This window comes from Sphaeramia orbicularis, chromosome 24 (assembly GCF_902148855.1).
Source record: "Sphaeramia orbicularis chromosome 24, fSphaOr1.1, whole genome shotgun sequence".
Classification (NCBI taxonomy): Eukaryota; Metazoa; Chordata; class Actinopteri; order Kurtiformes; family Apogonidae; genus Sphaeramia; species Sphaeramia orbicularis.
The window spans coordinates 48614991-48629849 of NC_043979.1; the positions used below are offsets into that span (position 1 = coordinate 48614991).

At 36.2% G+C, this 14859-nt stretch overlaps 1 protein-coding gene across 2 annotated transcripts in view; it reads right to left on the reverse strand.

Moving 5' to 3' along the window:
* Positions 1-7786: 7786 nt before the first annotated feature.
* The window catches only part of LOC115415447 (protein broad-minded-like), a 183615-nt gene continuing 176542 nt past the window's right edge, over positions 7787-14859 (reverse strand). For both annotated transcript variants that reach the window (XM_030129015.1, XM_030129016.1), the window contains exons 33-34: positions 14189-14377; positions 7787-7908 (exon numbers count right to left, since the gene is read on the reverse strand). In XM_030129015.1, the coding sequence (XP_029984875.1) occupies positions 7789-7908; positions 14189-14377 (309 nt within the window). In that variant the 3' untranslated portion in view covers positions 7787-7788. The remainder of the gene's footprint in view (positions 7909-14188; positions 14378-14859) is intronic.

The window sequence follows — 14859 nt, forward strand, 5'->3', positions numbered from 1 at the left end:
TGGAAACACCGTCATCTTCTACAACATTGATTCACTGGTAAAACCCATGGAGTTGGATCAGTGACAGTGGACGAACACACTAATTTTTACATTCAGTTATTGACATGTTTTGCTGAAAAAGTCCCTTTTTCTTCAGTTTTCTGTTGTTGATATAATAAACCCCAATTTTAATGTGATCTTTTATGGACGTCTACATGATCCATAAATGAAGCATAGAAAAAATATTTGATTGTCACTGAAAAAATACAGAGGATAATATTACAGTAAATTGTGTTAAATCACTTTTAAAAAAGTAAATAAAATAGAGAGAACTTCATTTGGGAACTGCTGCAGAAGTAAAACTGGGCCTTCATGGGTTAAAGAATAATTTTCTACCACAACTAACTTTTTAATGTTTCATGAAGAACAAATCAAACAAAACCAACACTTTCTTTAATGATGGAATCTATAATGTCCTCTGAACTGAGAAGAATTCAACCTGAAAATCCACTGTGATAATAATAATAATAATAATAATAATAATAATAATAATAATAATAATAATAATGATAATAATAATAATAATAATAATAATAATAATAAAAGTCGGCTTTCTTTGTCCATCGCAGCAGCAGATAAATATGTTTTTTCTTCTTTTGTTTTTCAGTGAATTCCACTTTTCTCGGTTTCATTTGTTTTAAGTTTGTTTTGTTGAACCTTTTGACCGTCGGGTCGTTCAACTGTCTGGAAATGTGTTCATTCAATGAAAACATTCCATCAAAGTCAGACCAGTTTTTGGTGTTTTCTACTTTTGTGTTTGTCATTGAAACTGCTCTGATCGGACTCCAAACATGAACAGAAACAGCAGATTTATTCAGATTCATGTCGTTACTATTGTTTATTTCTGACAGTTTCCACTGTGTGTCTTTGTTGAGGTTTTATCTGAGGTACTTCCTTCAAACTGGGCCGATTTTGTGATTATAAATGGAATATTATTACAGCCTCATTCTAAATCTAAACTGTTATGACAGAATATTAGTACAATATTAATACAGTGTTTATATATGTTCTGTTCTGTTAACAAATATTTAACGTCACCTCTTTAGTCTTATATATGCATGTTTATGTGGCTACTATTTATACTTGTTTATTTTCATATTTTTTTATCTTGTTATATCTATTTCAGGTCATTATATTTATCATCCATTTTTGCAATTATTTTCATTTACTTTACCTTATTTCATATTTTCTAATATATGTTTATATTTTACTACGTTAACTGTCACTGGTAGAGACCATGAAAATAAAGTCTATCTATCTATCTATCTATCTATCTATCTATCTATCTATCTATCTATCTATCTATCTATCTATCTATCTATCTATCTATCTATCTATCTATCTATCTATCTATCTATAAATTTACATGTTAAAACATTTTATTGAAACACTGTTAAAATAAGTAAAGTGTCCAATACGAACTAAACAAATATTATCCATATAAGTAAAACAAATGTACATTAAATCTGGTTAGAATATTCTATGTAATTCTAGTTATAGATAATATCCTGTCATCACTACTGCAGCTCAGTTTTAGATGAGTTTTTCTCACCTAATGTGATGTTTATCAGTTCTGTTATTGACAGTAAAAGTATTAAAACAGTACAAATACAACAGAAAGGATCAATAATGTTCGACAGTTCAGCTGGTTTCAGATCTGTTTGTTTGGAATTATTTCATCCACTGTTTGTAGACGACACACTAATGTTCATGATATAGTGAAGAGAGTTTGTAATCAGTGACAGGAGGATTCTATTGATTATTTGATTCGATTGATTGTATGATTCTATTGGTGATATTGATTATATGATTCTATGATTTGATTGATAATGGGATTCTATTTATTTTATTATTTGGTTCTAAGATTCTATTGATTATTTGCTTCTATTGATTCTTTTCAGTAATAGATTTTATTAATTAATTTATTATATTGATTCTATGATTCTATTGATTCTGTTTCAGTTCTAGTTGTGTGTTTCTTCATCTGTCTGCTTTTGCGTTTGCGTTCCTTGTTGTCGTCGTTGTATTTCTTTAGATTCTCCATCAGTCGCCGTCTTCAGTTTGATGCGTTCTGTTGATGTGAATCCCTTTCCTCTTCTTCCCTCAGTGGGGTCAGGTTTGGCAGCAGTGGTTTGTGTTTTATTACAGACGTGGCGTTAATTGAAGCCACAGATCTGTGGGTTTTCATCTTTATTAGGACGTGGTCTGCTTTAATGAGGCCTGTCCCCCGGTCCTGTGGATGGAAACGACATAAACGGAGCCGCTTTTGGAGGAAATATTAGATTTACTGATCGCCTTCGAGGCTTTGGTGAAGACAGTTTTCGGAGCCAATTTTTTTTTCATCTAATGTGGAGGTTTGAGCCAAAGTCATTTTTCAGCCGGTCCCTGGTTTGGTGCCAGGAGACGATCAGGATCAGACTGGTCTGATGGGGATTAGGGAGTCCACCGTGGAGTCCACTTCAGTACTACTGTGGGTGTGAAGAACTGGAACTGGAGTTCAACTAGTGCAGCGTCTGAGAACAGAACCTGCACCTGCATCCAAAAGCAGACCCAGCCTTCATTTAGATCCAATAATAAACACAGCGGAGAGCTGGACTAGGATTATCTGTAGTCTACAGGGTGGGGAAGCAAAATGTACACTGAACATTTAGTTGTTTTTTCTCAGCAGACACTACGTCAGTTGTTTTGAACCCAAACATATACTGATGTCATAATCATACCTAACACTATTATCCATACCTTTTCACAAACTTTTGCCCATATGAGTAATCAGGAAAGCAAACGTCAAAGAGTGTGTGATTTGCTGAATGCACTCGTCACACCAAAGGAGATTTCAAAAATAGTTGGAGTGTCCATAAAGACTGTTTATAATGGAAAGAAGAGAATGACTATGAGCAAAACTATTACCAGAAAGTCTGGAAGATACTATTAAAGAAGAATGGGAGAAGTTGTCACCCCAATATTTGAGGAACACTTGGGCAAGTTTCAGGAAGTGTGTGAAGGCAGTTATTGAGAAAGAAGGAGGACACATAGAATAAAAACATTTTCTATTATGGACATTTTCTTGTGGCAAATAAATTCTCATGACTTTCAATAAACTAATTGGTCATACACTGTCTTTCAATCCCTGCCTCAAAATATTGTACATTTTGCTTCCCCACCCTGTATGTATATATATATATATATATATATATATATATATATGTGTGTGTGTGTGTGTGTGTGTGTAGTTTCTACTAGTACTTTCCAATGTGTAATTGCATTTTTTCACTACTGTTTTTTTTTTTTTTTTTAGTAGTTTTTAGCGTACCAGCTGACGGGCTATTGTCGTCTGTCGTCCGTTACAAAACTTCCAATCGTCTTTTTCTCCTAAACTCCAGTTCTGAGTGACTTCAAACTTGGTATACAGCTTCTGTATGATGATGTCAACAAAAGTTAGTGAAATTATTTGGATCCGGATCTGATTCTGGATTTGGTGCAACTTTGAAAAATTTCCCCATTAGAACAGATAGGAAGTGGATTGATCCAATAAATCAGTTTCAATGATATCAAGTTGGAATTTGAATTTTTTCCAGATCTGATTGGAATATGAGCAAAACATGGACTATTTCTGTAATAGAATAAATACACAGAACTGGGGGAGAATAAATGGATCTGGATACATTTCCCAAAGCTTTGAATTTGGCCGCAAAGCTCCAGGACCATTGGTCTGATTTTTTCTAGTTATTTTCTTGCTTTTTTTCTTGTGTATATTCAGTGTTTGTGCTGCTATTGAAACCTCAATTTCCCCAAAGGTTCTGCCCAAAGGATTAATCAAGTTCAATCTAATCTAATCTGATCTAAACTTAAAAGGTTTAAACTGGTATAGTGACCTTTAACCCTTAAAGACCCAAACGTCCACCTTTAACCCAAACCATCTACTGATCTAAACTGTTTAACACCTGTTGATCCACTAATCCTATCAAAACATGGAAATAATTTATGTAAAATACATTTATTCATCTGTTCATGGTCATCAGATATGACCATATTTGGACGTTCAGAGGCTCTGTAGTTACCGTGAAAACACCGTCATCTTCTACAGCATTGATTCCCCAGTCAAACCCATGGAGTTGGATCAGTGACAGTGGATGGACACACTGGGTTTATGATCAGATGAGGAGAGAGTTACCTGAAAAAGACACTTTTTCTTCATGTTTTCTCTGTTTCTGATAAAATAACCGTCAACTTTAATCTGAGCTTTTCTGAACGTCTACATGATCAGGAAAATAAAGACAGGAAAACACTTGCTTTTCACTGAAAATTCACTAAATATCATTTATTACAATAAATGATGATAAATCACTGAAGTGAAGGTTAAATAGAAAGAACTGACTCAGAAGTCCCACTGGGTCTGTATGGATTAAATCTGTCAAACAGAATATATGACATTTTTAATCATTTTAAATGTAATATTTCAAAGATAACCTTCAGTACAATGTTAAAGAGGCCGATAAGTTTTCTGCAGACGTATCAATAATCCTTGTACAACAGCGTCTTGTGTTCAGTCCTAATCCCTGAAGTCGTCCCATTCACATTCAGACGCTGAACAACGCGCCTCCATTGTGCAAAATATTGACCATAGCAAATGGAAATGCAAATACAAAAGTCCCTGAAGCACAAAGCTGCTGGTGTACGGCGGCCAGCGAATACACAACCATCCAAATATGACATGTGTACCCGCTAAAGTGGGACCAATCTGCAAACAAAAGCACCAAGTCCTGCAGAGGACGGAGCAAAAGAATGTGTGTGTGTTTAATACTAAAGTGGAGAGGACGTAAAGAATGTGATAAGAAGGAAAAGTCCAAAACTCCTGGAGCGGAAAGATTCACATCAGACTAAAAAAAGCAGAAAAATACTGTTGTATGATCGAGAAAGCAGAGACAATAACAAATGAGACTGAGGACGTGAGAGATAAAAACAGGAACAAAAAACACCTGAAAAGAAAAAAAAATATGACGCCTGGGAAAAAAAGAAACTAAAAACTAAGAAATCCCTAAAAAAAAAAAAAACCTAAACATTATGCCTGAAAAAGAAAAAAAAACTATGGCAAAAGAAGAAAAGGCCTGAAAAGGACAAAAAACGATGTCTGGAAAAGAAAAAAAAAAACAGAAGAAAAGAAAAAAAAACCTGTCTGAAAAAAAGAAAAAAATGACGCATGGGAAAAAAATAATAATAAAAAATCCCTGAAAAAAACCCCAAAAAACCAAAAAAACACAATGCCTGAAAAAAAAAAAAAGCCAAAAGAAGAAAATGCCTGAAAAGGACAAAAAATAACGCCTGGAAAGAAAAAAAAAAGCCTTTTATTTTGTCCGGGTGCTGTTTTTTTTCTTCCAGGCCTCTTTTTTTCATGAGTCTTTTTTTTTAAGTCCAAAACTGGAGCGGAAAGATTCCACTCAGACTAAAAAAAGCATAAACATACAGTTGTATGATGAAGAAAGCACAGACAATTACAAACAGACTGAGCGCGTGCAGATAAAAGCCAATAAAGATAAAAGCTGACGCTGATAAAAGGAGGTTTAACGAGGTGCGTCCCCACGTCGTCTCATCAACCTAATTAACACCAATTATCCGCCGCAGATTGTTTGCCGTCACTTTGAAACGTCCGTAAATGGATCCGCAGACGATTAGACGCTAAAGGTTGAACAACGTCAGAGTTTGACGTGGACGAGGTCGAGTCGCAGCCGCTAACGAGGTTTGGGCCGCTAATTGAAATAAATGTTTCATTATGTGACGATGAAAGAGTTTGGGTTTGAACGACGAGCGGAGGCCGAACGAACGGCAGCGGCTGGTCACATGACCACAGCGGCTGGTCACATGACCACAGCGGCTGGTCACATGACCACAGGGGCTGGTCACATGACCGCAGCGGCTGGTCACATGACCGCAGCGGCTGGTCACATGACCACAGCGCTGACTGTAAACAAAGGAAACGTGAGGGATTGAAATATGAAAGAGAATCAGAGAAAAAAAACGAGTGTTTTATATGGATTTAAAGTTTGTTCTGGAAAACGACAGAAAAGAAGAGGGAAGGTTTTATCTGAGCTCAGGAGATTTAAAAAAAAATTAAAATTAAATGAAAATAAATTAAAAAAAAAAAAAATTAAAACTAAAATACATTAAAATTAAAAATAAATTTAAAAAACAGAAACAAACAACACCTCAATATTAGGGGTGTTAGAAAATGTCGGTTCTGCAATATATCGCGGTATTTCATTTCACAATACTGTATCAATATTTTTAGGTATTTATTCAAATGCAGATATTGTTTAGGTTCATTGTTGTTTTTTTGTTTTTCTTTTTTGTTTCTATCTTACTTATTATTATTTAACACTGTTTTATTAAATAATAGTTATTTCATTCGTCTTAAAAGCACTTTTTCCTGAGAGGCAGATGTTCGTTCCTTTGGAAAGTAGAATTAGAAAAATGTTGTGATAGAACATTAGATCGTGTTCGGATTAAATATAATGTGTTTAGTATTTGTACATATTTCTGGTGGAATTCAATTCTTCCAGGAAATAATCTTTGAAAAAAAAAAAAAATTGTTTTAACAGTATCATGGTATATTATATCGTGATCCTAGAATTGTGATTTGTATCATATCATCAGATTGTTGCTAAAACACAACTCTACTAAAAAGAAAAAAAAGGATGCTTTGAAAAAAAATTATGCTGGGAAGAAAAAAATGACGCCTGGAAAAAAAAAAAGATGCTTGGCATCTTTTTTTTTTTTTTTTTTCCAGGTGCTGTATGAGTCTTTTGTTTGTTTTTTTCAGGCATCTTTTTTTTTCTCCTTTTATTCAGGTGTTATTTTTTTCTTTTCAGGCGCCAGTTTTTGTTTTGTTTTCGTTTCCAGGTGAGGTTTTTAGTTTGTAATCACCGTTTTTCCTCAGGACACGTGTTCAGAGCCTTGTTTTCTTTTTGAATTCTCTGTTTTCCATGTTTGTGTTTATTTTTTACAGGACAGTGAATGTAGTTGGAGTTTTTAACTCTGCCAAGGAGGTTCTGTTAGTGTCAGCGCTGGTCTGTCTGTCCATGTGCAGGATAACTGAAAAGTTCTGGATGGATTTGGATGAAAAGTTCAGGAAATGTTGATACTGGCACAAAGAACAAATAATTAAATTTTGATGGGGGGGGGGGGGGCACTGATCTGCCTTGGCGGAGGTGCTTCTACTTTGTGTTAAAATAAAAAACAACAGATGATCAGTTGAGTCAATCAGAGACAGTTTAATTAGAACCAGAAAGATTTTACAAAAGGACATTTATGAAATAATTAAAGAATATTTGACTTAACGGAGCCAAAAAGGAGAATAAGTTACAACAAAAAACAAACAAACAGTCACTTCATATTTTCATATATTTACATCATGTACAGTAAAGTTCTGTTCAACGTCTTCAACAGCTTCATGACACCAGCGAAATGTTTTTATGGAATATGAAACTATTTTTCATCACAAAGATACTGTAATTAAACCAACTCATTTATGGATCTAAGGGTTAAACCTGGTTTAAAGCAGGTTAAACCTGGTTTAAAGCTGGTTTAAAGCTGGTTAAACCTGGTTTAAAGCAGGTTAAACCTGGTTTAAACCTGGTTTAAAGCTGGTTAAACCTGGTTTAAAGCTGGTTAAACCTGGTTTAAAGCTGGTTAAACCCAGGTGTTGTTTCTTAAAGTACCTGTGATGCTGATGTTTTTTTTTTGTTTTTTTTTCCTTTATTCTTCAGGGTCACAGATGGACCTCATGTCGGTCAGAACCAGGTCCCTGTAGCTCCGTTCCAGGTCCTTCATGAAGTCCATGTAATGGCTGACCTTAAAGCCCTGGATCGGCGCCTCCTGCAGGAGAAACAGGTAAACAACACTGAACACAATGAAAGCAGAACCAGAGCGGCTGAACAGCAGCGTCAGGCTGAGTCCAGTTCAACAGGAACACGTTCACTGTAGGTTTTAATGTTGGACGCACGAGTATAAAGTACAGATATGAGTTCAAATATGGACAATGAAAATAAAAACAAACATTATCAGACAAAAAATGACTGAACTGCTTGATTGACCTTAAATTGACCTTAACATTAAGTCAGTTCAGTGTGTCTTCACCCTTAAACTGGTTCTGTTCTGGCACTGCCGCAAGACGGGTTCTCTAGGTTTAAACTGACGTGGACGTTAGTGGATGAACAGGTATGCAACAGGAGACGCTTTAGGTCAGGGGTCGGCAACCTTTCACACTCAAAGAGCCATTTCAACCCGGTTTCCACGGAAAAGACAACAGTGGGAGCCGCAAACACTTTTTGACATCTGAAATGAAGATGTTAGCCTATATACACCGTAAATTCTGGACTATAAACCGCTACTTTTTTCCCACACTTTAAACACTGCGGCTTATACAACGATTTTACCGGTACCACGGCTTGGTGCCGCGGCGCACCTCGGTGGTGCCGCTAGGTGACGTTGCACCGCCGTAACCATGGATAGGTGCCAGGTAAGGCGGCACCGCAGTGGTGCCTCGGCCCGGGGTGCCGGTGGTGCCACGGCACCGATGGCACCCAGTTGTGGCACCGCAGTGCCACGGCACCTGACACCGAGCAGTGGCACTGCGGTTCAACGGCACCCGGCACCGAGCCCTGGTACCGCGGTGCCATGGCACCTGGCACTGAGCCATAGTACTGCAGTGCCACGGCACCTAGCGTTGGCCCCGAGGTGCCGCGGCACCTTGGTCGTGCCATGGCACCTGGCATCAGTAAATGTTCTATTTTCCTCAGATATTTTTCTTTTCTTAGATTTCTCCATACTCGGCCTACCTGGGGTTGAAAGTCTCGATAAATGTACGCGTTTTGGCGGGCTGTCGGAGAGTGTGACGCATATTTTGAGCGACGAAAAATAATACTATATATATATATATATATATATATATATATATATATATATAATTTTATTTTAATATTTTAAGATCACAATAATCTTATAATTTACAACTACAATTAAACAAACGAACAAACACAAATAAAATACTTTGTTCAGATATTGTGCAGTTTTGGTGTCGCAGGGCATTCCGCGCATGCCGGCTGCCGGCTGACACGTCAAGTGCTGTCAAACGTCTCTGAAGAAGGCGAATGCTGATCACCGAAATTGCACAAGGTCTGAAGAAAGAAGTTCAAAATTTTGACTTAAGAAGACATAATACACGTTTTTGAGACAAGTAACATACACTTCAATCGGACACTTATAATTTATTTTCCCAAGCCACGCAGAGCCGCAACATGAGGATGAAAGAGCAGCAGGTTGCTGACCCCTGGTTTAGGTTAAAGGTGGACGTTTGGGTGTTTAAGGGTTAAAGGTGGACGTTTGGGTGTTTAAGGGTTAAAGGTGGACGTTTGGGTGTTTAAGGGTTAAAGGTGGACGTTTGGGTGTTTAAAGGTTAAAGGTGGACGTTCGGGTGTTTAAGGGTTAAAGGTGGACGTTTGGGTGTTTAAGGGTTAAAGGTGGACGTTTGGGTGTTTAAGGGTTAAAGGTGGACGTTTGGGTGTTTAAGGGTTAAAGGTGGACGTTTGGGTGTTTAAGGGTTAAAGGTGGACGTTCGGGTGTTTAAGGGTTAAAGGTGGACGTTTGGGTGTTTAAGGGTTAAATATGTCGCTGTTAAAGGTTCTGTACTCTGGGAGTCAGTGGATAAACACAAACACAGATGAACAGTTTCCTGTTTCTACACGGTGGTTGAACCTCCATGGATCTAATGACTCCTAACAGTTCAGCTCAGTAGATGGTTTTGGTTTTTAGGGTCAGACTAAATACAGGAAATGAAATGGATAAATTTTTTCATTTTTCAAATATTTTGCAGTGTTTTTTTTCTCAATTTAGAAGGATTTCTTCACTTTTATGCCACAATTCATGTTTTTTTGGTTCATTTTTCCCTTATTTTTAAAGTATTTTCCTTATTTTATTCTAATTTTACAACATTTGTACATTTTACCCTATGAATAATTGAGGTAAAACTATATTTTACACCAATTATTGACATGTATTAAACAGTTTAGATCAGTAGATGTGTTTTTTGGTTTTTGAGGGTGAACAGAATAAATACAGGGTAATGAATGTTATGAAATGATGAATTTTCCTAATTCTTCCTCAATGTTAGATGGATTTCTTCACTTTTATGCCACATTTTGAACACGGTGGCGAAAGCAGCGTCAATTAAGAGAAAAAAAAACAAAAAAACAACAGGATTCAGAGTCGTTATCCAGACCAGAGCCGGTCCAAAGTCAAACGTCTGTTTAGAAAATATCAGTAAGAAACTTTGATTTGACTAAATGTATTTGTCACTTGGATAAAACAAACATATTGGTGTATTGTATCCTTTAATATGATGAATTCTAATATTTGGTGAATTTTCTGTTTGTGTTTGATTCTAGTGTCACCAGAGCCGATCATAAACAAAGACTGAGAATCACCGACCACAGGGATCCACAAACACTGTGAGTCCTTTTATTTATACAGCACTTTTCACAGACCGAGGAACAAAAAAAAAAAACAGTTTAAAATACAATAAATCGATGGGTTTGTATCAGACCTGTTTAAACAAGTGACAGGAGCTCAGTCACTTTATAATTAACAGTAACTGACTTTAAAATTAAATGTATAGTGTTTGAGAAATAATGAAGAACCAATGAAACCAAAGTTTATTCTGATTTAAACTGAGTCAAAAAGGAATGAGTTTAGTTTGAAGGAGTCCATGGATTAAAAGGATAATTAGTAGTGATGGGACTGTTGGCTCTTTGAAGGGAGTCGTTCACTGAAAAGAGTCGTTCAACAGACTGGCTCTTTATGTTTTTTGCATTTATTTGAAACACCACTGTTTTAATGACTAAACAGGCTACATGTGATGACTGACATTCCATTTTAAAGGTGTTTAATTGGTGCGGCAGTAAATATTATCTTACCGTAAAAAAGAATCGTTAGTTCAGTGTGGGTTAAATATGTGACATATTTGACCAAAAACATGACGGTACGTTATGTGGACTAGTCTGTAGGCGAAAAATGAAGAAGAAAATACAACATTTTCTAATGAAATACCATTTTATTCTCCTCAAAACAAGAACAATAAATGTGTGGAAACATACGGAGAAAACTGCACAAAACACAACAGAGACTAATGAGTGCAGTTCCTGACCCAGCTGAACTGTAGTGACGACCTCAGAACCAGAACAGACTGTGTGGAAACTGAAGGAACGGCTCTGCACAAAGACTCACTTCCCATCGTTCGTTCAAAAGATTCGATTCAGTCATAGATGTCACATCACTACTAATTAGGTAGGTCAGTAACTAAGTCAATAGGTAGGTCAGTCAGTCACTAATTAGGTAGGTAAGTAACAAAGTCAATAAGTAGGTCAGTCACGAAGTAACTAAGTAATTAGGTAAGTAAGTAACAAAGTCAATAGGTAGGTCAGTCAGTCAGTCACTAAGTAGGTAAGTAAGTAACAAAGTAATTAGGTAGTAGGTAAGTCAATAGGTAGGTCAGTTACTAAGTAGGTAAGTAACAAAGTATATAGGTAGGTCAGTCAGTTACTAATTAGATAAGTAATTAGGTAGGTAAGTAACAAAGTCAATAGGTAGGTCAGTCAGTTACTAATTAGATAAGTAAGTAATTAGGTAGGTCAGTCAGTCAGTCACTAAGTAGGTAAGTAACAAAGTCAATAGGTAGGTCAGTCACTAAGTAATTAGGTAAGTAAGTCAATAGGTAGGTCAGTCAGTTACTAAGTAGGTAAGTAACTAAGTAGGTCAGCAGTATGTTTCTGCCAAACTGAGCCCAGTCCTTGTGTACTTTATTACTTCTGTGTCTCCTACAGTCGGTGGGTGTCAGTATATTTAACTTGTATATTACTTGTGTGTCTGTAATCCCAGGTCTGTCTCAGTCGAGCCCCTGGTCCACATGTTGTTCTTCCTGCAGGTCCACAGTCAGACCCACCATGGCTCATTAGAACCCACTCCTCACATAAACCTTCTTTTCTTCAGCTGAAGTGAAGGACGCTGGTGTGAGCGCCGTCACACTGAAACTGTTCCTGTAGATCTGAGACCAGGACTGGAAGACCTGGACCGGCTGGGGGGGGGGGACTTGTACAAGTTTAATGTATTCATTATGTGAGAGTGGTTCAGGTCAGTCCAGGTCTGACCCAAAAGACATGAACCCTGTGTCTGAAAATAAACTGGACACGTTGAACTCAGGTCGTTCTTTTCTAACGGGTCTGGGATACAAAACAACAAGACCTCTAAGCAAATTTTAGCTTATGTGTATGTCACAGTAGAGACTGAAATCCAGTAGGATTCCTAATCCTACTAGGACAGATTGAAATTTTAGTTTGTCCTAGGACAAACTAAAATCCTACAGGACATTAGGATCTGAAGATTGGAATTCCAATCTGTCCTAGGAGAATTTACAATCCTACTAGGACAGATTGTAATTCTATTTGGAAGTGGGATCTGAAGATTGGAAAAATACGGCAAAAAATGTAAGAATTCTGTCAGGACAATCTCAAATTCTATTAGGAGAATGTCAGATTATATCAAAATGTATGGAAAATAGACTGAATCATTCCACAGCCAAAATTCCAGTCAATTTCAGCATAGGTAAGCATACAATTTCACCATCACTATTCTAGCTGAATTATTTTCATATCTTTCATATCTATATCAGTGTAAGGAAAAACCTTTGTAGTATTACTTGTTTGAAATTTTGAAGTTAGCTGTAGACTAACGTTAGTGTCACTATTGAGTCGTATGTAGCACATTTAAGTATTAGAAAAATAACTGACAAAACCTCTGAAGTTAGTACTATAGACTAAGGTTATTGACACTTAACTAGTGAGTAGTATGCAGCATATTTAAGTCTTAGAAAAAGTCTTTGAAGCTTAGCTATAGAATATTAGATTCAAAGTCTGTGTAAATTCTGAATAAAATCATGGTTTGTAAGAATATTGTTTTCTTTTACTTTTAACTCTACCATCTAGACCAGGGGGCAGCAAAATGCCAATGCCAACTTTAACATCGTACATTTTCTGAATGGCTTGGCAACAATTAGATAATACTAAAATTGTATGTTGCCATGGCAACGGGTTGTTTACAGGTACATTTTTGAAATTCTACCGATTTCTGAATACAAATGTGTCTCATTTACATACCAATGACAGTTACAAACGGCCACTGAATAAGGTTGGACCAGATAGGACGGCTGGCATCCTGGTTACAATGTGTACTGACCTAAGGGCCATATACTGGATCTAAGATATGAAAAGAATTCAGCTGGAATGGTGATGGCGAAATCGTAGGACAGACTGAAATTCCAAAATTCCAATCTTCAGATCCCACTTCCAAATAGAATTACAATCTGTCCTAGTAGGATTGTAAATTCTCCTAGGACAGATAGGAATTCCAATCTTCAGATCCTAATGTCTTACTAAAATTACTATCTGTCCTAGTAGGATTAGGAATCCTACTGGATTTCAATCTCTACTGTGACATATATATATATATATATATATATATACATTATCGATATATATATATATATATATACTATACATACATATATATATATATTATATATATATATAATATATACATATATATACATATACACACACATATATATATATATATACACACATATATATACATATATATACATATACATATATATATACATACATATATACATATATATATATATACATATATATACATATATATACATATATATACATATACATATATATATATATATATATATATATATATAGTTTGCTTCATTCTGTAGCAAGAACAAATGACTCACTCACTAAATGGATGTTGACATTGTTCTACTGCTGTTCTACTACTTATACTTTACTTTTCAAAACTTCAAAATAGTTAAAAATGTTAACGAAAAAACGGACCAAAATATAACACATCTGATTCTTTTAAACATGACAAACTGATAAAAGTGTCATAAAAACACACTGATGTTAACAGGGTGACTGTAACCTGTTTCAGCTGCAGTGGAGGGTCCTCAGTCATCTAAGGGTTAAATAAAGCTCAGTGTTTCATCTAAAGTCCAGGTGACGTCTTTAAGTCAGCGCAGACGTGGACTGACCTTGAGGTGGACCTGCAGCTCCTGGGACTGGGTCTTCTGGAGGATTTGCGGCTGCAGGTGTTTGAAGACGGCCACACACATGTAGACCTGGTAGTCTGGGCCCATTAACGCACAGGTGGACACGTAGAGGCAGATCTGGGACCAGTCCAGGTAGTTCCAGAAGCACTGGGTCAACCAGTGGAGGCACATCTGACAACAGCCACCACAAACACATGAACAGAAAAACACTATGTAGCACCAAATCAGATCTGAAGTAAAATAATAACATAATAAACCATAAAAAATGACAACTCTGAAATGTTCCCTATATTTTAGAGTGGAAAAAAACATAAAAATATTTACATCTACAAACTATTCTTTAAAACATGTGAATAACATGAACAGTATGTGTCATTTTCAAACATTCTGCCTCCGTTTATCATCTACATGTTCATACCAGATCACAGTGGATCTACAAATACACAGAACATTTACAGTACTGGTAAAGATACAGTTATTGTTCATGTTTTTCACTTTTTTTTTTAAAGAAAACCATGAACAACATGAAATCTCTCAAGAAAAATAAGAGTGATTACAACCGAATTATGCAATTTAAACGTCATTTATCATTTCAACATGTGCAAAAAGAGAGACGTGGATCTGCAAACACACTAAACATTTAATAACAGACA